The sequence below is a fragment of the Brachycentrus maculatus genome, unplaced genomic scaffold, assembly GCF_059751285.1.
Source record: "Brachycentrus maculatus isolate JH-2025_06_01 unplaced genomic scaffold, ASM5975128v1 h1tg000144l, whole genome shotgun sequence".
NCBI classification, from domain to species: Eukaryota; Metazoa; Arthropoda; class Insecta; order Trichoptera; family Brachycentridae; genus Brachycentrus; species Brachycentrus maculatus.
The window spans coordinates 4344374-4370537 of NW_028280897.1; the positions used below are offsets into that span (position 1 = coordinate 4344374).

The 26164-nt window shown below is 31.1% G+C and overlaps 1 protein-coding gene across 1 annotated transcript in view; it reads right to left on the minus strand.

The window, feature by feature from the left end:
• Window positions 1–26164, minus strand: part of LOC148308947 (solute carrier family 7 member 14) — a 170824-nt gene that overhangs the window by 58014 nt on the left and 86646 nt on the right. The window contains exon 2 of the mRNA XM_088260962.1: window positions 7521–7665. Coding sequence (XP_088117088.1) covers window positions 7521–7665 — 145 coding nt within the window. The remainder of the gene's footprint in view (window positions 1–7520; window positions 7666–26164) is intronic.

Genomic DNA, 26164 nt, shown 5'->3' on the forward strand with positions numbered 1-26164 from the left:
CAAATGGTAACTAAATAAGAACTGATGGAGTAATATAACAGTTTCATTAATGGTTTTGACAGACACTCTGTGTTAGTATCTATCCATATTGAATAAAATTTTACTTGTTAAATACCGTCTCCGTAGTGTAATGGTCAGCACGCTCGGCTGCCGTTCTGGAGGTCCCGGGTTCGATTCCCAGGGGGGTAAAATAAATATAAGTGATTTTTTCACTCAAATATTATTCAATATTACCCTGGACTGGTACCTGAAGCGGAGGGCTGATCACCTTTCCTTCATGTGTTTACGATCAAGATAACACTGCGTTTATATGATGCAGTGCCCTATGCACCATTGGGGTGCGGATAAGGGTTTGAATTTGAATTGTTAAATACCACTATTTGTTAAAATCTATTATCACAAAATAAAATGATTATAATTATTACTACTTACATATCACGTGGTACACTCTTATTCTATCACTTTGCATCATTGTGGATACGTTACAATGCTCTTTTTCCATATCTCTCTTCATATTTTTCCTTAATATCTTTCTTCTCTTTCATGTAACGAAATCTGCCTAATGAACGTGATGTGTCTTTGAAATTTCACTCTCGATTCGCGTCCAATTATTGATTATCGATTCGCCGTCTAAGAAACTTCATTTATTTTAATTTATATTGTATGTAAAGATATTATTTATTGATTTGGCATTTACTTTGTGAAATGACAAGTTGATTATTTTTTTAAAAATTAAACATTTGAATATACCGCTTAATGAGTTATATTTATATATACGACTAGTTTTGAAAACATCTATTAGTTTTTATTTTTTAAAGTATTTTTTAAGTGTTTTTTTTTTAGTGTTTATTTTTTTAATATGTAAAGATCTTTTACACATCAACAAGCATAGTAAAATTGAGAAAAAATACCTTCTTTATTCAACAATTTGTATTTTATATATCATAAATTGATTCGGCAGTCATTTTCTTGTTTAAAATTTATTTCTTAATCTGAGTTTTACTTGGTAAATACCACTTTTATGTTTTGAATATTGAAAGGATTAACTTTTACTTATTTTTATTTTTATTTATTTGTATACATTTATTTAACTCACAATTAATACATATTTAGAATAATTTTTTTACAGAGACCCACCCACCAAGCCCCACATTCTTGGCGGAGTTCTTTTTTAATACATTTTTTATTGTTTTTAACGATTTTTACCTAATATAGACACAAAAAAGAGAAAAAAAATAAGAATATAAACATTTTACAATTTCCATAAAATTAACTCTTGATCATTTACCCATTCCTTTATTTTGCCTTTGTTCCATATTTTATTTTGACCTCTAACATCCGTCGGCAACAAATTAAAAATGTTCGGAACGATATATTGCAGTGTTTGACTTCCATATTTACTGTTAATTCTTGGGACTTTCAAACCTTTGTTGTGTGTAAATTGTGTATCATGGTAGTGTACTAAAGGATTTCTATGTTTTTGTCTAGTTTGTTTTTCAACAATGATACTCATCCACAATATTCCACGTACCGGCAATAATTTTAAATGTTTAAATATCAAGATTGTGGATCACATTGATATATTATTTTGAGAAATAAAAATACTTTGTTTTTTAATCCACTCACATTTTTATTAACAACCAACTAGTTTCGGCAACACCTGTTGCCTCTTCAGGGTTCAAGTCATAAATTAAACCCTGAAGAGGGCAACAGGTTGTTGCCGAAACTAAGAGAAACAAAGTCTTTTTATCTCTCAAAATAATATAAAATACCACTATTTCTTAAAATACGTTATGACGCGTGTTCCAATGCATTTCGTGTTCCAACACCGTGTATCACCGCAGGCTACATCCAAAACTACGCAAAGTTTTAAAGTAGTACAAAACGAGAGAACGTTATAGGTAGGATTGAGTAACCGGAGATCGAAGTGAGTGCAGGAGCCATTGAGCAGAATTGTGGCGCAACTGTCAAGGGATTTCCTCTGCAGTAATCCTTTTACGTTTCAAGGAGGAATGTTCCCCCATTAGACGGTTTACACCGTATCTGTGCAAACTTCAGTTCCAGAATATTTCAACAACTTTCAACTCGCTGGAGAGCTGTTTGAGTAGGATAACCGATTCCGCGATACTCGTTTACTAATGTACTTTGACGATTACTTCAAGTACCTTTATGTTAAATTAACTTTGGTAACCATTCACCGACCCGACGAATCCAATTAATTATTTCCAAACTATACTTATACAAAGAGATCTTGAGATGCCTGGCGCAAAGATCGCTCCGAATAACGGAAAATCTTATTATCTTCTTCTTTATATTTTAGTTCTTCACATCAGCGACTAATTACAACATGGTAGAGTTGACAGTTGGCAGTGGCGTAGTTGGGTAGACGCTCGATTGCAAAACTGGAGCCGGGGATCCATTCCCGGGAATTGCAAATTAAATTAAAAAATTAGTTTATTTTTATGCTATAATAAATAAAATCACGTTTTCAAGCGTTTCTCGAAAATGTGAATATAATCCACGATTCGGACATCGCATACAAATTTAAAGAGTGTCTGCTTAATAAAAGCTTTTCTCATTCCAAAATAGATGGCTGTTGTGCACACGCACGCGCTGTGTTACGAGTTTAATCAATACATCTGGTTGTTCCAAAAATTTGAGTTGTGTGGTTGTCAATCATGGGTTGAATTAGTGAATGTTACACGTGTGTAAAGTGGTCACTTTACCAAGCGTATAACGGTAAAAAAATAAGACCTGTAAATCCCCCGACTTCCATATTCTTCTCCATGTATGTTGAGATGTCGAAAAAAAAGTTAAAATCAAGAATATTATTTATTTACTGACATGGCGCTTATTTTGTAAAACTCTATAGTTATTATTTAAAAAAACTAACTAACTAACTAACCATCATGCCGCTTCCCCGCAGGGGTAGGCAGAGAGAATAGAACGCCACACCACTCTGTCTTTGCAAACATTCTTCGCCTCTTCCACGCTCATGTATCTCCTCATACATACCCGCCGAATATTACGACTCCTAAACACACATCCTTTGTGATGATTGGTTTGCTTCATTCATGGTCAGACTCCATCAGTCTCCATCTGCTTCTATCCTCCACTCGTCTCTTCAACTCGACGTACCCGCTACTATGCATATCGGAGATAATTAGTCCATAAAGGTTAAGCGGGGTCGTCCTCTGTAGTTTATCCCACTGCACATGCCCTTCGCAATCGTAAGAAGTAGGCCTGGGTGTCTTATATTATGGCCTATCCATTTGCCTCGCTGTTGTGTTACTTTATTTAGTAAGTGTCTAAACTCCTCAACCCTGCTTAAAACCCCCCTCTTTTGTTCTCTTTATGTTCCAATCAATCAGCTCCACATCTTAAATTAATGTGTCACATTTATTTGAAAATGCCCCAACAAGGCTAAACAATTGTCACAGAATTTTTGTTGTAATTTTTCTTTTGAAATATAAAATAAACTTTTTAAAAGACTCAAATCAGTGTTTCATTCATAAATTTAATGTATAAATTCAAGGATTATTTTCAAAGGGTCTGTCTGTTTGTGAAGTATTTTTCAAATTTAACCTCAGTCAAAAAGTACTTACTTCAAAGTCTTTGACAAGTCTCTAAAAATACAGACTTTGAGTGTTGAAAAAATCAGCTGTATTTTGTTAATCTGATAAAAATATTATTTAAATATTGTAAATGTTTTTGGTTGCTGTCATAAACTGAGATTCAGTAGCTGTATGTTTACAATTGTATAAAGTATAAAAAAGTAAGCGATAAAATTAAGAAAAAAAATAAGGGCTGAAAAATGAGATTCCTGAAAACCAATTTTTATTGTCACGTCAAATCGTTTTTCACAAAACATTATTTTACACCTGAACCTATTAAGGTTGAATTTTCCAAGAAATTGTATTTAAGCGCCGGAGAAAGGGAAAAAAATAAGTCAATAAAATTGACACGTGCGTCGATTTTTTCAAGATACGTAATATTATAGATATCAAATATTTAAACGCAGTTGAATTTTTTAATGACTAACTAATCAACACGCCACTTCACCGAAGAGGTAAGCAGAGAGTATAGAACCCCAAAAACATTGCAAAAAATCTTCGTCTCTTCCAAATTCTGACTCTTAACATGACCACTTTCAACTATTTGAAAAACTTGATCATTCATAGGTTTCCTCGGTCTTCCATGCTTTTATAACGGCCTATAATATTGCCTCATAAGTTTATTTGCTTACTTAAACCGTCTCAACAAACTTTTCTTAATTTTATCGATAATGCGTTTTTCAGCCTTGTTTTCTTTCTTTATGTCACCTTATTTTATATATTTTTATTCGGGTTAACAGCAGCGACATATGTAAAACAAAACAATTGAAAGATACACATTAAACAAGCCAATTTATACATTAAACAAAATATTTAGTGTAGATCTAGCAAATTAATGAATGTGTGTGTGTGTGTGTGTGTGTGTGTGTGTGCGCGTGTGCGTGCGTGTGTGTGCGTGTGTGTGTGCGTGTGTGTGTGTGTGTTATGTTGATTCTAGTAGGGACATACATACAATGCTGAGAAGCATAGTTTTTAAAGATCCTGAAAGGACAATATGCTCACCATTCGACTTTTCAACACAGATTTTCCGCAATTGAAAATGTCAACTTGGCTAAAACATGAGTTGTACTCACTAGCCATTCGAAACATAACTCCGCGCATAATTAGTTCGAAGGACAGGTACTCTGAATAAAGATTGTGACGTGTTTACACAGACACACACACACATATATATATATATATATATATATATATATATATATATATATATATATATATATATATATATATATATATATATATATATATATATATATATATATATATAAATATATATATATATATATATATATATATATATATATATATATATATATATATATATATATATATATATATATATATATATATATATATATATATATATATATGCAATGTTAGATACAGGAGATAAATACCAGCGTACCATTTTTCGGTATAGGCTTTTCGTTACAAGGTAAAATTGGAAGCCATTTGTTATTACGCTCATATGACCATCAGGTATCAAACTTAATTATGAACGTACATGAAAAGTACACAAACCATCGAGCGCCCACTCATTGCGGAAATTCAGGCTACATCCAATAATTAATATTCTAGGACATGAAGTAATTAACAGCGTATCGACCCTGCGGTAATAGTGGTTTAATTTTAGTTGATATCCCTTGATCCTGGCACAAGTTTAACCAAAAGTCCATCCGGAGAAATAAAAGCGCGTATTCACAAATGGTGTAAAATTTGAATCTGTTACTAAATCAAATTTAACATAAAAAAATACGTTTGTCGACGTCTTAACATAGATAAGGAAGAATATGGAAGTCTGGGCATTTAAGGGAGGTTTAAGTGATCACTTAACACACGTGTAACATTCACAAATTCAACCCATAATTACAACCACACGACTTCATGGAACTTCTGTATAAGTATTGTACAAAATCGACTAGAATTTCACTAGAGACATCTACTAGTGAAATCAAGAAGCTTTTTTGTTGAGCAAAAACTCTTATATTTGTATGTAAGGTATATAAAAATCGAAAAATTATATGAAAAATAACTCATTTAAACGGAGATAATCCAGATTTGTAGACAAGTATTAAGACACACTCAAAATATTGTTTGTAAAAATGTGATTAAGCTGATTCTCACACTTCTGCATTCTACCCTCATTCAATTAAAATCACAATTTTCATACCGCTCACTCCTTTGAACAACGTCAAATATTAAAAAACTTGATTTTTCAGGAGATCGTTTTAACTGTTTAAATATATAATAAAATGTATTAAAAATAAATGTCAAGCCACTTATTGAAGTTTTTACCGTGCAACAGATCTTTTTAGGTAAAACCTGAATGTTTTTTTTTCCATTTGAAAAATATAAAGTAAATTAAAAAAAATTAAACAAAACCTTTTCTTCAAAATGTAAAAACAACACTTTCTGCCCTGTAGCGGGAAAATATTGAGTTTAAAATATGCCGCATTTGCTGGGATATAGTACATTTTTGGGCATTCCGAAAACATCACAACTGTAAAATTTACGATTTTTTAAATATGACGTTGTTGAAAGGAGTGAGCGATGTCACCAAATTCAATTGAATTTAAGGTTTTATTTAAGTTGCCATTCTTTGATCCTGTTAAGTTTAACTAAAAGTCCAATCGGAGAAATAACTTGTAAAAAAATTTGTGTCAATATAAACTTTACATACAATAACGTGATAAAGTTAATTTTCACCCCCTTCCCTCATTGATAATCGATGGTTATGTGGAATCGGGAGATGTGTGAATATGGAAGAGGCGAAGAATGTTTACAAAGACTGGTCAGTGTGGCGTTCTATTCTATCTGCTTGCCCCTGCATAGCAGCTGCGTAATAGTCAGTTAGTTATATAAATATATAAAACATTTCTTGATTTTTTTTCGCAAATACTTTGTGGCACATTCTAGAACTTTATAAAATTAAACAACTTTGTTTTAACCACTTTTTTATTATTACAACACTTTGACCTACCAGTTTTGACAAGAGCCTTGTCATCATCAGTGTTTATTAAATTCTAAAACATTAAAATACTCATAATTAATTACATTCCCTTACCAAAAACAAAATTTAGGATTTAGTTAAAATGTACTAATAAAAAAAGTGGTTAAAACAAAGTTGTTTAATTTTATAAAGTATAAAAAATATTATTTTGATAAGTTAATACTAAAAAGTTGATACAAAAGTCATGATTTTTTTTTATGTTAAAAGATTCGAGATTATAATACGAATCATTCATTTTTAATTAATACCACTTTTTCTTTAAATCTATTGTGACATGTGTTTCATGCAATAATTTAAGAAATAGTTATATTTATTAAGTAAATCTTATATATATGAACCAATTTAGAAACCTTGTTCATGAATCACTAGAACTTCACTAGAGACATCTATTGGTGAGATGTAAAGAAGCTTTTTATTAAGCAGAAACTCTTATATTAGTATGTGAGATCCGAATCCTGGATTATAATCACACACATGAGAAACGCCAGAAAATACCATTATCTGGTCAAATTATAAGCTTAATAATAAAAATGAAAATGGTATTTTCTGGCGTTTCTCATGTGTGTGATTATAATCCAGGATTCGGATCTCACATACTAATATAAGAGTTTCTGCTTAATAAAAAGCTTCTTTACATCTCACCAATAGATGTCTCAAGTAAATCTTAAGTTAAAAATGGATAGATATTACCACAAAGTGACTACTGAATCAATTAACGAAATTTTCACTTTATTTTTAAAATATTATTTAAAATAAGGTAAAAACGATATTTGTATTTAAAGTAAAAGTGTAACTATAAATACCTTAGGTAATCATCTCATTTTAACATGGTAGGTACTGAGTTTAAATTATTATTTTGTTACTCTGTTTATTGTTTCGTTTAGACCGGAACTCACCGAGAGCTTGGGCTTTCTTCCTGTTTCTGCATCCCTCTGCGCCTTCCTTCCCATGGCTTCAACATCCTTAGTCCGAATGAGTTTGCCAAACAACGTCAAGCCGTCCCTTTTCAGCGCTACTCGATCGACTTCGTTCAGCTTAGCTCTGTAACGAAAATAAACGAAATTATTATCTCAATAAAAATATCTTTCACAATCTGTACGACATATCTTTATACTATAATTAGGGCAGCGATAGCGAACCTTTTTCACAAGTGGGCAAATTTGTTTTTTTTTATTAATAAAAAATGTCACGGGTCACATATCGCTCACTCCTTTCAAGAACGTCATAAATAAAAAAAAACTTGATTTTTCAGGAGAACGTTTTTAACGTTTAAAAACGTAACACAATGTATTAAAAATAAATCAAGCCACTTATTGAACTTTCTACTGTGCAACAGATCTTTTTAGGTTAAAAACCTGAAGGTTTTTTTTTCCATTTGAAAAATATTTAGTATATTTTAAAAAATAATTACACAATACTTCTTCTTCTTCAAAATGCAAAAATAACATTTTTTGCCCTGTAACGGGTAAATATCAAGTAAAAATATGCAGCTTTTGCTGGGATATAGTACATTTTCTGGGCATTCCAAAAACATCCACAACTGAAAATAGACAATTTTTTCATTCTTGAAAGGAGTGAGCGATATGTTAAGCAATTAAAACAAAGGCTTACAAGATTTATAAAACATTAAATTTTAAAGAGTTTTTTTTAAAGAATATTCGTATAAACATATATAATTTTTATTATGGTTCATATTGAGTGGTGTTTAATTTGCATGCAGCAGTCATTTCTTACTAGTCGATTTTGTAGCCGCAACCCTCTTTCTACCAAGCGCGTCCGACTGACCCGTCCGGAAGTTAATGTTAGGTTTATTAAAACTCTTTATCTCCTTTTTTCATGAACCCTCTGTCTTCCACTGCTGGATATAAGCCTTTTCCCCTTTTTCCATTTCCTCCAGTCGGTTGCTGCTTGCAGCCATTTTTTACTCCCCACAGCGACTATGTCGTCGGACTATCTCTTTTGGGGTCTTCCAACACCTCTTTTACTCCCCAAGGTCTCCATCGTAAAATTATTAGGGTCCGTTTGGTGGGGTCCTGTCTTGCAATATGTCCTGCCCATTGCCATTTGAGTTTTGATATAAACTCTTAATATAATGTATTCAATTCCATTCAATTTATTTATTTCAATTAATATATACACTACAATCTATAAAAAGTTTAAATCGTATACGTTAAAATAAAATATAAAATAAGAAAAAGCAAAGGTGTAGAAGAATCCCACATCGGAAAATACCTTCAGACACATGACACATGGAACAGATCAATACCCAATGAGATATTGTTCAACATAGCGGTAGCTCTTCCTACAGGCATAACTAACGGCAGGTTGGTCCTGTGTATAGGAATGTGAAACAATCTATGTCGACGCTGTCTTAGGTAACTATCGGGAACATACAGACCAATGTTCCAGATAATTTCAGGATTATCGATCATACCGCGCAGCAATCGATAAAAATGCGTAATCAAATACACATTGTTTCTAGTCTCTAAACTACTGTAGCCAAGCATACCCTGGAGAATCTCGGTCGGGTAGAGCCAAGGATAATAGCCGTACTCTCTCATGTAGATATACCTCTTATATATATTATATATTATAAAACTCTTAATATAATGTATAAATCATGGAGATAAGAATATATAACGTACACAAGAGTTACATGTAATGAAAGTATCATATTTTACGGAACGGTAATTATCGATAGTTTTTGTTTGTAGTGGACGGAGGGTTAGTTGAATTCGTTGATGAAAATAACTGCTCGCACGCATAGGTCGATCCAAAAGTAGTTAAAAGCGCAGTCTTTGATCGGTTTTTATTTACTATTTAAATGAAAGCTTGAAATTAAAATAATCTTATCTAAAAGTTCAAATGGGTTATATAATTTCTCAAGCGGATCCCTCGTTCGCCATCTCTGCTACAGGTTTCCATAAATAATAACCTAAATTGAAAAATATTTTTAAACACATCTTTACGCAACCAAAAGTGACCCTTTCAATTGATCGAAAATGGAATTAGTGTACCGGAGAGAAAGAATATGTCAATTACAGAAGAGATGATAAGGGAACATTGCGGAAAAAAAATCAGGATCCATGTCAATTTCTTGTGCTTATGAAATGAAAATTACCCGACAACAATAAATTGTTTTTCGTTTCCACTTTTGGAACAGCAATTTATTCGGATGAATACCTCCGTAGATTATTAAAGTCTCCCAGAACAGTAGTTCCCAAACCTAGGGTCCAAATGATTGGTAAAAATAAAACCAGATCCCTACTGAATATACAAATTATGTAAAAAAAATCAACATCCTATCTGTGTGAAGCATGATTTTTCTGCAGCAAGAGCAACCAAAAGAAAACAAGAAAATAAGCTCGGCGTTAGCAACAGACTTCGGGCGTCATTGTTTCCTACTACTCTCAAACGGATATAATTTTATTAACTATATAAATCCACTTCCATTTTTTTTCTTCTTCTTCTAACCCTTATCCGCACCCAATGGTGCATAGGGCACTGCATCATATAAACGCAGTGTTATCTTGATCATTAATACATAAAAGAAAGGTGATCTACCCTCCGCTTCAGGTACCAGTCACTTCACTAGAAACATCTATTGGTGAGATGAAAAGAAGCTTTTTTATTGAGCAGAAACTCTTATATTAGATTATAATCTCATACATGAGAAACGCCAGAAAATATCATTTTCATGTTTATTATTTTAGCTTATAATTTGACCAGTTCATTTATTTACAACATTTTGATTGAACAAAAATTAATAAAATGTATTATTGGACAAGTATGCTATGGTTTGGTCATAACTCAACACAAAACCATTGAATACGTGGAAACCATATTAATTATCTGCGTCAGAGCAATTATATGTGTTATAAAATTACTCTGTGTGCTACGAAAAATGAAATTAAACTCAAGTGGTATTATACAAGTGTGTATTTTAATATGTCATTTTTGAATGTGTCATTCCACAAAATTAATGTGAATTAAAAAATAATACGCACTTCATCATGCTTAATTTTTCTTTACGTCTATTACCAACCACATTTGCCTTATAAAATTGTTTCAGTTTTCTTTCTTCACTCATTCGTTTTACACGTCTCAACACACCTTTTTCAATTTTATCAATAATTCTTATCTCAGTTTTTTTAATTACCTAGCATCCAGACTCTGAAATCTAGCTACGGCTTATGCAAAACCGCTTATCATGATCTCAGGCTTCAAAATTTTAAGTTTCATAGCCTACTCGTGAGTTGATTTACTCTTTATGAATAAAGTTACTATAGTTTCATGTAATTCATGAGTGAAAATTCTAGGCAAAAACACTCGCTTTATTATCTCAGGCTTTGCAATCTTTCCTTATTTCACCAATCAAACATCTACCAAAGCTGGTTTTTCCGCACTAAAAGATTGCATTGCACATCGCGACTACATTCAGTCTACTTCGGATGATTTTTCTCACAAATTTATATATGTATATATATATATATATATATATATATATATATATATATATATATATATATATATATATATATATATATATATATATATATATATATATATATATATATATATATATATATATATATATATATATATATATATATATATATATATATATATATATATATATATATATATATATATATATATATAAATATATATATATATATATATATATATATATATATATATATATATATATATATATATATATATATATATATTTATATATATACATATATATGGTATTTGTCTACATTGCATACGAATAGTTAGAAACGTTAGCGTGTTTTGACAAATATGTTTCGACATTCTAATACCTATATAATAAGTTAGTAGTGGAAGGAGAAAATAAATAACCATTCATCCAATTGCTTTCAGCCAATTTCATATCATTACTCGGAAAACGGTTTACGGGTACTATTATTTTATTTTTATAAATGATGCATATTTATCAATGTGATAGTCTTTTCTGTTACAAACTATTATTCATGTGTAGAAAATTAAAGAAGGATGTCCACTAAAAACATTGATACACATAAATATTTTTGTAGCTTAAAGGACGTACAGGGCATTTTTTTTAACATAAGCTTGTTTTCAATAGAAAACTAATCATTACTACGTTTGTACCGAGTAACTAAAGTAATTAATAGAGCATCCGAATACATTAATACAGTTGTGTAATTTATATATATATATATATATATATACAATATATATATATATATATATATATATATATATATATATATATATATATATATATATATATATATATATATATATATATATATATATATATATATATATATATATATATATATATATATATATATATATATATATATATATATATATATATATATATATATATATATATATATATATATATATATATATATATATATATATATATATATATATATATATATATATATATATATATATAACTAACTAACTAACTAACCATCACGCCGCTTCGCCGCAGGGGTAGGCAGAGAGAATAGAGCGCCACACCTCTCTGTCCTTGCAAACATTCTTCGCCTCTTCCACGTTCATGCATCTCCTCATACATACCCGCCGATTGTTACGACTACATATATATATAAATATATATATATATATATATATATATATATATATATATATATATATATATATATATATATATATATATATATATATATATATATATATATATATATATATATAATATATATATATATATATATATATATTGTATATATAAGCTAAGGCAAATTAAAGGCATTGGCAAGAATCTGACAGTTGATGCTGCGCGTTAATTGATAAATGGGTTTGTAGTATCTAAAGTCGATTATTGTAGCGGTATACCGACGGGTCTACCGAACAATAAAATGACTCGACTGCAATCAGTGTTAAACGCAATTTTCACACTGATTATTTGGAATTTCTATCATCCCACTACTTCACAAACTGCACTGGTCACGCTTTTTCGAAAGGACTAATAAATAATTGTTTCCATTTGCCCTTTTCCATCTTCCTCATCATCAGTGTTCCAGTACCATAAGTCGTAAATTCTATGCTAGAGATTTTTATACTTATATTGTTTCAATATATTCGAGAGGTTTGAAAAAATATTCGACGCATAACATCTCTGTGAAATATCTCTGTCTAACAAAGCCTCCCATAAACAGCTCTCAGAAAGAAACTGCGGAAAGTATTTATATTTAATCAAGTGATCGCCAGCGGCTCTTCAAATAAGTAGACACAAAAATTTATTACGGTAGCCGTGTTTCAAATTACCAGAGTAGTCGAAACCATGTTTCATTGTGGACCAGTTCTCTGTATTAGGCTAGTATCTAATAGTATCTATCTAGCTAGTATCTATCTTACTTTTGTAAGAAATTGTCAAAAAACATTATTTGTTAAAATTATTTGTAAACTAACTAACAAACCATCATGCCATTTCCCCGCAGTAATAGGGTGGGAGATTAGAACGCCACACCAATCTGTCTTGAAAAACATTCTTTGCCTCTTCCACATTCATGTATCTCCTTATATAATACATAGTACTCGGATATTATTCTGACTCCTGTCCTGACCGCTTTAAATTATTTGAAATACTTGACACCGCCCAGTTTTCCTGGATCTTCTTCGGTTTCTTTTCCAAATACATTCTGATATTTCCAACTACATACATTAATTTATTTTTCTGTCCTTTCTTCACTCATTCGATTTGCATGACCAAACCCTCTCAACACATCTTTCTTAAATATATCAATTATGCATATCACAGATTTAAATACATTCTTTATATCACCATTCGTCTGAGAGACCGCATTCCGACTGCATTCAATCTTCTTTTATCTTTATTTTACCAACTCCGTGCTTAACTTCCATACGTTAGGGTTTGAACCAAGACTCCGTTGTGAACCGCCAGTTTAGCTTTCGCTGATGTTTTTAATTTGCTATAACTCATTTCAGTTCACCATACACTGTTCACAGCATTTACACTATTTTCATAATTATTATCTATCTTTGCATCCCTAGAAAATAATAAATAACAATAAAACCCTTATCCGCACCCCAACGGTGCATAGGGCACTGCGTCATATAAACGCAATGTTATCCTGATCGTTTACACATGACGGAAAGGTGATCAGCCCTCCGCTTCAGGTACCAGTCCAGGGTAATATTGAATAAATATGACAGTGAAAAAATCACTTATATTTATTTTACCCCCCTTGGGAATCGAACCCGGGACCTCCAGAACTGTAGCCGAGCGTGTTGACCATTACACTACGGAGGCCGACAAAAACATAGTTAAAAGCGAATATATAAAATAATCATCCTCTTCCCGAATTTCCCAATTTGCTACACAGATACAGTCATCTCTTTCACAAAACATGACGTTGGATGTATCAGCATTCACCAGCAAATCACATATAAAAAAATCTTAAGAATAATATACCTAAAAGATATATTAATGTTTAGTTAAAATCTTACTTGATAAACCACTTTTTCTTAAAATCTATAGTAATACGTATTTCGATGCATTTCGCGTCACTTTCAAACACGAGTGTTTGAACATTAATAAGTATAAAATAATATTTAAATGCAATTTTTGTATTGTTGTATTTCTTTTGAGATGCTCTCTCTTTCTCTCTCTGTCTCTCATATTAAATCACACTTATTCTTTTTTTTAAGTTTCACTTGCATCAAACGTAATATGCACGCACAATTTTTAAAATCAAAACTTCGTGAAAAAGAATATTCCTGCAGAAATAAAACATTTGGATCTTTGATCATTCAATCACAGCAAAACGCTTTTGAAGTTATATGATGCAACATAAATTAATATTATTATACCTCGAGCCGTAGTTTGCAGAGCTATGACTAACAATTCGGCCTCTGAATTATGCACTATGGTAGTCATCCATGCTAATTCAATCAATTTCCTCAAATTTCATATCTGATAATTGATAGAAGTTCGTCTACTGAACAGGCATGGTGTGAGGACTATCCGACCAAATACGGTGCTTTCAATATGAATTACCATAAGCTTAATGTTCACTTACCCGTTTTCGTAATTGGCCGCACAGAGGGACCAATTTACCATAACCCAACCTAACTGGGTGTTATAATTAGTAACATTGTTATTGTATATATTAAATAGACCGTTAAACATCAACAAGCATTACAAAACTGAGAAACACTTGTTTAATTTTTGTTGAATTATATTATTCATTGATTCGGCCTTTACATGTCGATTTTTTTGTTATGATTAAACACTTATTTAACCACTTAATGATTTTAATTTCATTACACACGACTAGTTTCGAAAACCAAAAGATGTTTTTATTTTCTGGTGAAAAGCAAAACTAATCAGTTTTGTGTTAAATTTATCATTAATTGATTCGTCAGTCACTTTGTGGTAATAAATATCTATCCATTTTTAATTTAAGATTTACTTTATAAACCACTATTTCTTAAAATATACTGTGACACTTGTTTTGATGCAATATATTAATGAAAAATGGTATTCACCAAGAAAAATATAAATTAAAAATGATGGATATACACTCATTTTCAAACGGTGTTTGAAAATGATACGGAATATATTGAAAAACATGTCACAATAGGTTTTGAGAAATTGAGGTATTTACTAAGTAAAAATAAATGTAAAAATATGCATAATCTTTTTAAGCGGAGAGATTTGTAACGAAGCCAATTAATAAAGTTGAAAAAAAAATCAAAACCGTAAAAAAATCTAACAGAAATATACATAATTTGAAAATGTATGCTGAAATAAAACGGAAAAAGTATGCAGCGATATACCATACCGGAAACTGTATTGAAATGTAAAACATTTTTTTGTATTCCGTTGAAAGCGAGGTACAGGAAATTGAATCAGGAAATAAGTTGCCATTAGGAAGGTAGAATCCGAGAAGACGAATGGGGGTTAAAATTTCTAGCAAGCGATAGTAATGACATTTCTTGGGAATTACTAAGTAGATTTATATTCATACTATAATTCAACCATGGTATTATGGCAAAATTTTATCAATTTCATTTTATCCTAGGCAACGTGTTACAAACCCCTCATCATGTTATAAAAATGAATTGCATTTCCGTGTCATACGAATGACTGCCAAGAAAATACTATAATGAAAATTGCCTAATCATAAGTAAATTCTAGATAATTTATACAACGTTCTAGAATTCAAGTGAATTGAATCGTTAAGTACTTAAAAGGCACACTTTAGCTAATGAAAATTATGTACGCATAGCATTCATGTCAGGTACTCGTGCGAGTACATACTTGAAGAAATAAACGTGATAAAATATTCGACAAATATCACATTGTGACCAAAAAGTATTCAGCAAACAAACACATCGCGACCGAAATATTCTGTTTATTAAATAAGCTCGCGTACCTACTTATAATTTATGGACAAGCTTTTTCATATTTAATTTGGTACCGGCGGAGATAAAGAGAAGGAAGTTATATGAAACTATATTCAGCAAAGGCAACATGATAAAAACACATAAGAATGGGTTAGCTTTGATTTCTCATACAAGTAATTCATAGAATAAATGCTGTTTTAGCATTATGTAGAGATTTATCAAAAGAGCCATATCCAATGCCTGAGTGGGTAATCGCTAAACATTAAAAAATTAAACAGCTTTGTTTTAACCACTTTTTTATTAGTACACTTTATCCAACCGGTTTCGACAAGAACCTTGTCAACATCAGGGTTTATGTACTAAATTCTAAAACATTGAAATACTCGTAATTAATTTGGGCGATTCTATTCGTAGTTGTGATTTGGAGTTGACATATTCGCAACGCAATGCACAATAAAAACAACATTAAGGAGATTTAAATCATATTTTCACATAGTGTGTGGAGTGCGTAAAAGTTTTTGGTAAGGAAAGGGAAATTAATTATGAGTATTTCAATGTTTTAGAATTATGTATATAAACCCTAATGATGACAAGGTTCTTGTCGAAACCGGTTGGATAAAGTGTACTCATAAAAAAGTGGTTAAAACAAAGTTGATTAACTTTATAAATTTTAAAAAATGTGCCTCAAAGTAACTGCAAAAAACATTCAAGAAAAAATCGCTAAACATTTGAAAATAAACTTTTATTCAGTAAAAAAAAAATTACACCAAGAAGACGAAGATTTAAAATGTCATAATGGTTTCAAATCAACCCAAATGCGCGGGCTGGTTTGAAACCATTATTACACTTTACTCGGGAAATCTCAAAGCTCTCGCAGAATGATTTTGTAGTGCATATAATCGGGTGACTCCTACACTTTTCCGGAAAACATTTATCAGGTGAGAGTTTCATGTCTCCGCTCTTTGTGAATTTAGTGGCGTGACTCCTGTCAGGGTGGCCCCAGGGATCATCCCCAGGCCCTTCTGAGATCCTGAACCATCACACAATCTTCGCTTCGCAATCTTTCAACGAGAATATTAACAAATTTTAATAATTAAAATAATCTTTCACAGCGATCATTAATTTACTAATTTGAGAAATTACAATACTCCTTCTACAGTAATTATCTCTGGGTTAAATATACTCTTTTTCGTGTTTAATTAAAATGGTTCGATCACTGATTTTAATAATTAAAATAATCTTTTACAATGAAATTCATTTCAACGATCCCCTAAAAAATATGATTGGACATGGTTTTACATCTCATACAATTTGTATAATTCAAAACGAACCAAAATTGTTATTTTTCAAAAAAGCGAATATTATAATAATTTTGAAAAAAGGATTTGGACATCGTGAAAAGTTTTCTGAAATTTTCCATCACAGAGTTTTATAAATAAGTACTGTAAAATGTTCCCTCGGTACACAAAAAAACAGTGAAAGCACATCATTGTAATTTGTGATTATGTTTAAGATTAAATACATAAATAAACTGCATGTATTCACATGTTGAGTGTGTCTAAATACTTGAACACAAATCTGAGGTTTCTTCACTAAAAAGTTGTTTATATGAAAAATAAAAAGAGTAAATAAAATGGAAATCATTGTATTTATAGAGCTTATGATATGTCATATGCTGAAAGATAAAAGCTTTCTCAATCCAACATAGATGGCTGTTGTGAACTCATATGTACTATGTGATGAGATTGATCTTGGAGTTCTTTTTTTTTAAATTATCTGTGTGATGAAATATTTTTCTTCAAACCCTTATCCGCACCACAATAGTGCATAGGGCTCTGCATCATATAAGTGCAGTGTTATCTTAATTGATAACACATTAAGGAAATGTGATCAGCCCTCCGCTTCAGGCACTAGTCTAGGGTTATATTTAAAAAAAAATATTAAAGTGAAAAGATCACTTATATTTATTTAACCCCCCCTGGGAAGAAAACTTGAGACTTCCAGAACTGCTACTATGTAAGTGTAAGTGTCTCTAAATGAATAATACAAAACCAATAATTTCCTGTAATTGTCGTTCGCTCTAAGATGAATACTCTTCAAGCTGTTTGATTTATTTACGGAGCAGTGCTATTAGTGATGAACGCTTAATTATATTTAATTTTCATCCCGTTTCCGAATACATAAAAGCGCTTATTTTCCCTCTTCGCAAGGATTCAATTTAAAGGAATTCATTTAAAACAAAAGGGTCTTTGATTTGCTGGTACTGTTCAAACCTTCAAAAGATTGATCAAATTGTTCTGCGTCTACTGATGGGAGAAATCTATTAAAATATTTACATTAATTAAATAAAAATAGGAATGAGTTGGGAAACTTTTGGCAAACATATTTGAGAGAAAAGAGATTCCGACATATCTGAAAAAGAAAACATGAATCATGTATACTGTCAGTGACTACATTTGCATCAGAGACTATGGCTCTTATAAAATAATGCAGAGAAGCTCAAACGCACACAGCGATCCATGGAAAGATCCATTATTGTTATAAGTCAAAGAAACAAAATAAGAAATGAGGAAACTAGACATGGATCGCGTTGCAAGACTAAAGTAGCAATGGGCAGGACATGACAAAAGAACTCATAAAGTGGCAGGCTTCCGGGAGAGGCTAATGACGAGCTCCAACCTCATATAAAGCGGCTTGTGGAGCACAGATGGGGGCTAGATATGTGGCGGCACTGGAGCACAGTGCTGCGTTTGCCAGCGAGCTAATCTTCATCTCCATCTCTCCAAATTTCCTTTTTATTTCTTTCACCGTTTCTTTTCATTATTTTTGTTTTTATTTGTTTATTATTTTTAATTTGATTTTATAAAAATGTTGTAAAACATATACAATGGCTGACTAAGTATTGCACCCGCCACTTAGTCAAGCTAGAATAAAGATTTATTATTATTATTACTATTATAATTATTAAGAGATGGACTTCTAAAATTTTTAAGAGAATAAGAGAGGCGTCGGAAGACCCCAAAAAAGACGGTCTTACGATGTAATAATGAATCCAAGGTTGAATAAGCATTATCGATAAAATTAAGAATGGTGTGTTGAGATAGTTTGGATATGTGAATCGGACGAGTGAGTAAAGAACGGTAAAACAAATTAATAAATGTAGTTAAAAAAAGGAGTAGATGACCTAGGAAAATTTGACACTTATATTCTGCCCACACCTCTTTGACTCGTCATTTTTATTTTTATATTGATTAATAACATTTAATAGATTTTATTTTAATGAATATTTATTATTTGTGAATTTATTAAATTTATTTTTTAAATGTTTTCCGCAGATTTTAAAAACTCATTTCATAAACTTTATAAAATGATTATATCATTGTTACAACCACTTTTTTATGGATATAATTTAACTTACCGGTTTCAACAAAAACCTTGTCATCATCGGGGTTTATATTAATTCAAAAACATCAAAATACTCTCAACAAAAAACTTCCACTCATTCCGTAAAAATCTTAAATGATATTTTTATTATTCATTGCATAGCAACCCCAAAAAATAACAATTATTATTATTATCAGTTGTTATTTGGGGTTGCTATGCAATGAATAATAAAAATAACATTTAGGATTTTTACGGAGTGTGTGGAAGTTTTTTGTGAGAGTATTTTAATGTTTTTAAATAAATATAAACCCCGATGATGACAAGGTTTTCGTTGAAACCGCTAGGTTAAATTGTATTCATAAAAAGTGGTTATAACAAAGGTTTTTCATTTTATAAAGTTTATTTAATTTAGACTCTGGCCAGTGTCTCTACATGACGGATTATTCAGTTCTTTAGACACGTTGCGCGAATGAGAATAGCCTGTTGTTACCAATACCAATACCAATCACAACCAGTTGTTGTAACAACTGGTAGCCTGAAGGGGAAGAGAGGGATAATATCCCCCACATCATGGACAAATGAACAGAAGCAGACATCTCGGTGGTTGGAGCGCTACGTTCAACGCAGCCAAGGGATAATTGGAAAAGAGCCATTGCTTCGACAAGGGTCACAATCCTCAGTAATGAGGAGGAAGACAGAAAATAGACATTTTTTATTTAAAATATTTGTTAACGAATAATAAATAAACGTTTTTTAATTGTTGCTTTTTATAAACATGTCGCTCTCTCCCTTCAACAACGTCATAAATAAAAAATCGTCAATTTTCAGTTCTGCGTGTTTTTGGAATGCCCAGAAAATGTACTATATCCCAGCAAAAGCGGCATATTTTTAACATAATATTTACCCGCTACAGGGCAGAAAGTGTTGTTTCTGCATTTTAAAGAAAATGTTTTGTTTAATTATTTTTTTAAATACACTAAATATCTGTTGCACAGTAAAAAGTTCAATAAGTGGCTTGATATTTATTTTTAATACATTTTATTATATTCTTAAACTTTAAAAACGATCTCCTGAAAAATCAAGGTTTTTTTTATATGACGTTGTTGAAAGGAGTTAGCGACGTATACAATGCATGCGAATACGTAGGAACATTACGTTATTCTGAGGCAATATATTGGAGTAATGTGTTACGGTATTACTAAACTCTCTTTGTGGAATGCAGAACGCTTGAGGATATAGTGCTTCATGTGAAGGTTAAGTTTACAGGTCTATAAATCACATCGCTTATGAACTGTTTAGCAGTTTTGAAATTGTCTGCAAATTCTTAATATTATATCCTTAAGGCATTTAAATATATAATTTAATAAGCGTGTTAATAATAATAATCATTTTGGATAAATTATATAAAATACTAAATCAAGGCTTAAGTACGATGATTGCATTTTTTTTCTTAAATATTTTTTTTTGAGAATTAAAAGAGAAAAGTAAATACAAATGTCTAATAAAGTCCGTCAGTCTTATGTAAAGGATGCAAAAAAAACGGAAGATGATCGAGGAAAACATGGCATGATAAGCACAGTAAAACCGCGATATAATGGCCTAATTAGAGAAAAGGTTTTTAAAAATAAAGTTTTTGTGGGAAAAACGTACTTCTTTAATCTGTTTGTGGCGTTTTTTTCATCGAATATTGAGCAGAAATTATTTTTTCTTCTAAATAGTAACTATCAAATTAACGTTACTGAAACAAATAAAACTAAAGAATTAATAAAATTTATGTATCCCCCACTTATTGTCCTTAAAACCCTCGTTAAACACTATGAATTCGATTACATGTTTTCGACTTCTTTTCACATGGTCCCAATCGCCCATAAAACGAATGATTCTCTCATTAATTGATTCGGCAGTCACTTTGCGGTTATATCTATCCAGTTTTAAATTAAGTTTTACTTGGTAAATACCTTCTTAAAATCTATCGTGACACGTGTTGCGATGCAATTCGCATCGTTTTCAAACACCTTATGAAAATGTGTTTGAAAATGATGCGGAATACAAACGTATGATAATAGATTTTAAGAAATAAGTGGTATTTACCAAGTAAGACTGATATTAAATTTAAAATAACGATCTTTAAAGGAAACGGTTGTGTGGCTCACTTCCATCTTAATTAATTTTTTTATTTCATTTTTATTTTTATTTTTTCAAAACATGTAACATACATAAGTCATATATATACATATTATATTCCCGATGAGTAATTTCTATTTCTCATTAGTGAGATGTAAAGAAGCTTTTTACTAAGCAGAAACTTTGATATTAGTAAGTGAGGTCCGGAACCTAGATTATAATCACACACATGAGAAACGCCAGAAAATATTATTTTCATTTTTATTATTTAAGCTAATAATTTGACCAGATAATTTATTTACAACATTTTGAGTGTGTCCAAATACTTTTTCACAAAATCTGGATAACCTCCAATTACAGGAGTTATTTTCATGTTATTTTTTGACATCTCATCCAAGATGAAGAAGAATATAAAAAGTTCTAGTGATTCAAGAACATGGTTTCTAAATTGGTTCATATATATAGAACTTCCAAGAATTCGAGTAGTGTGGTTGTGAATAATGGGTAGAATTGGTGAATGCTACACTTGTGTAAAGTAATAACTTAAACCAGCCTATGACGGTCGTCAGCCCCGTAAATGCCAAGACATTTATATTTGATGAGATGTTAAAAAATAATATGAAAATAACTCCTGTTATTGGAGATAATCCAGATTTTGTAAACAAGTATTTGGACACACTCAAAACATTATAAATAACGTATCTTGTAATATTACGAGCAAAATACTACAAATGAAGGTTCGCAATTTACCTGGCAAACCTCAGCCGAGTTGGAGAAAGATCTCTTGGCACATCCCGGAAGCGAAGGGAAAATTCAAGATAACCCTATTAGAAGGACTAATGGGTCTGCTTTAGAAATCGTCGTAGACGGATTACTCATTTGGAAGGGGAATTAAAAAGGCCTTTATTGGCAATATCGAAGGCACAGATTTGCGGATATAAGCGGTTTCGCTAAGGATTAGCGAAACTTCAATCAACTGCAAAAAAGTCAAAACTCGTAATTTAGTGCGGACTCACCGCAGTTTATCAACAATTCATTCGATTTTATTTTATTTTTTGACATCTCAACAAAGATGAAGAAGAATTTAGAAATTTGGGCATATTCCGGGCTTACGACAGTCATGGAATTGGTGAATGTTACATGTGTGTACAGTGATCACTTAAACCAGCCTATGGCGGTCGTAAGCCCCGAAAATTACCAGATTCCATATTCCACATTCTTCTTCATCTATGTTGAAATGTCAGAAAATTATGCTAGAGGTCCCGGGGGGAGGGGGGGGGTTAAATGAATGCTAGTGAATTTACGCTCTAATATTGATTTAATGTTACCCTGTACTGGTCACTGAAGCGCAGAAGTGATCGTCATGCCTTCATGTAAGTAATGATCAAGATAACACTGCATCAATACGATGCAGTGCCCTACGCACCATTGGGTGCGGGTAAGGGTTAAAAGAAAAAATTCCACTATTTAAAAGTGGTATTAATCATTACTACTACTATCATCATACCGTTTCCCCCATGGGGCGGGTAGAGGGGATAGAACGTCACACTATTCTGTCCTGATATACACTCCTTTACATCCATACATCTAGTCATACATGTCCGCAGATTTCGATGACTTTTGACACCACAAGATTTTAGGTTTTTATTGATCTGATCGTGACAAGTTTCGTTCGATTCACATTTGACAAATATACTTTCTTGGTTCTTCTTTAGTTATCCATTCGCTCCGCATGTCCATAACACCTTAAAGAACTCTTCTTACTCTGTTTGATTATCTTTAGTTCAACCTTACCTAGTTCTTATCTTACAAATGTAACTACATATTTTTGGTGAAAAATTGAAATGATTAAAGAAAACACTTTGTTTTTTACCACTTGAGTTTTATTATGGACTACATGTTTCAGAAGTAAAACTTCCATCATTCAGGTCTGTATAATAACTAAAATATAAAATATAAAATTGTTCGATAAATAAGGAGAGGGGAAAGTAAGGGGAAGGGGCTAGTCAAGGGACGGAGTTTGAAAACAAAGGAAAAATGGAAAGCAATGGTGAAGAATTTTGAAACAATATATTATTTAATAAATTATTATTAGAATTCAGGTTTTTTTGGATTTCTAAATTTTCAAGATAATTCATAATTTGGCCTTTATATGGAACAAGGTGTAATAATTTTAATTTATGAGAGTGAAATGAGTGATTAGTATCTACTTATTATGTGATTTGCAAATTCCGAAAAATAATTATTAACAAGACCGCTATGATGTTCTTTAATTCTAATCTTTAAATTTCTCGCAGTTTGGCCAATATATTTTTTATCACAATCTCCACACCAAATTTCATAAACACAATAATAAAACTCAAGTGATAAAAAACGAAGTGTTTTCTTTAATCATTGTAACATGTCTTACCACAAAGTTAATGCCGAAACAATAAATAAAAATAGAAATACTTTTTATTTTGTAAAAATGTATTTTTTTAAATAACGAAGTGCATAAATTGCAAAAAATAATTTAGCCTACAATTCGCCTTTTCCACGTCTATTTTTTATTCTTTATTTTTTTTTATGAAAACGTTACTTGAATTGAATGAATGACCTTAAATTATGATGAAATATACCCAAGATAGGAGTTGAAGAAGAAAGCCTTATTTGTGGAAGAAAACCAACGAAATTGAATGTAGTGTCTGACGCGAAATGAAAATAGAAATCTAAAAAGACATACACAATGAACTCGATGACATTTATAATAGATTTTATTTTCTTATGAAATAAAGCACGAACCTTCATATAAAAATGCGAAGAGATTTGAAAAATGATCTATACATTTTTAAATAATATTTTTTTGAAATCTAACATAATAACGAGAGTTTCGATTTATGATTTAATTAATTGTCTAGAAATTTCTACTTTACAATCTTAAAATTAAAAACGCTGTTCTCTTCAAGAAAGAGACTAAGCTCTTATGCCTGCAGAGTGACTTCTTCTCCAGTTCTTCAAACTCTTATCCGCACTTGAATGGTGTATAGGGCACTGCATCATATAAACGCAGTGTTATCTTGATCGTTCAAACATGAAAGAAAGGTGCTCAGCCCACCGCTTCAGGTACCAGTCCAGGGTAATATTGAATAAATATTAGAGTGTAAAATCACTAATATCCCCCCCCCCTGGAAATTGAGCCTAGGACCTTAGCACTGTAGCTAACACGCTTACCATTACACCATGGATGCGGACATGATTATGGTTCTTTTATTAAACGAGTATTTTTATTTTTAATTCATTTTTTACTTAGTAAATACTACTTTTACCTAAAATATACTGTGACACGTGTTTCGAAGCATTCTGCGAAGTAGATTTGAAGAAATAGTGGTATTTACTAAGTAAAACATTAATTAAAAATGGATAGATGTTACCACAAAGTGACTGCCGAATCAATAAATGAGAGTATTTTTATTTTCTCGATATTATTAATATTTAACGCATTTACTCTGTGGGTAGTCATTTTTACTTTTATATTTTTATACAAAAATGTTAGTAATATTAGTATGTAACCACTCACTGAGATTTTTATGTCTACCGGTTTCTTCGTCAGGACAATCATTACCACAGCTTGGAAACAATACTACCCTTAAATACCATAGCACTATTTACACACTTCAAAAAATGCAAAATGTTTATTTAAGTAATTTTCAATGTATTTTTATATCAAGTAATTTTTTCTACAGGAAATAATAAAAGGCGAACAAAATTACTCCACGATACCGGCGAAACGTTAACAAGGTAAGTTGTATCAGTAATCAAAAATCTAGAGGGCTTTGAACAATAGTTATCCAGTAGTATTTCATGCCAATTATCCCCTTGTAACGAGGCTTTTACAGAACGTAACTGATATTTCACGTTCCGTAACGATTCACCCAGAGAAAATAGTCAGACACATAAATACATATACTGTATTTCCAATCCGATCAATGGGATTTGCTCGTATTCCTATTCCAATCTATGAATTCCCCTTTAAATAACGGATATCGCTTGATTGGGTAACCTTTAGTTACTCAATGCGTACAATTTAGTATGTTTTGGAATTTATAACGCTGGATTTAATGAATGATGTATTTTGTGTCCAAAAATACCGAATTTTGTTTGTACGGTGTTTTGAAATGATGGCAAAATGTATCGAAACACGTATCACAAGAAATAAAAAAAAAAGAGGTAATTATTTTCTTTTCTTTGCAGTCACCTAATGACAGGATGTTTCTGCTAGTGTCAATCAAGTCTTATTTTTATTTACAACCATTATAATAATAAATTAATTAATAATTAATAAAATGATCGCTTAGTGGTATTTATCGAGTAAAATTTTAATAAAAAATGGGTTGATATTACTACAAAGTACCTAATTGCCAAATCAAATAATGATTTTAAACAATTTATTTGATAAAGAAATCATATTTTTTCTCAGTTTTTCAGTGCCTGTTGATATCCAAAAGGTTTATATAATATAAACAATAACAATGTTACTGATTAGAACTCATAGTGACGTTGTTTGTACGGTGTTGAAAATGATTCTAAAAGCTTCGAAATACGTGTGACAATAGATTTTAAGGAATAATGGTATTACCAAGTAAAGTTTAAATTA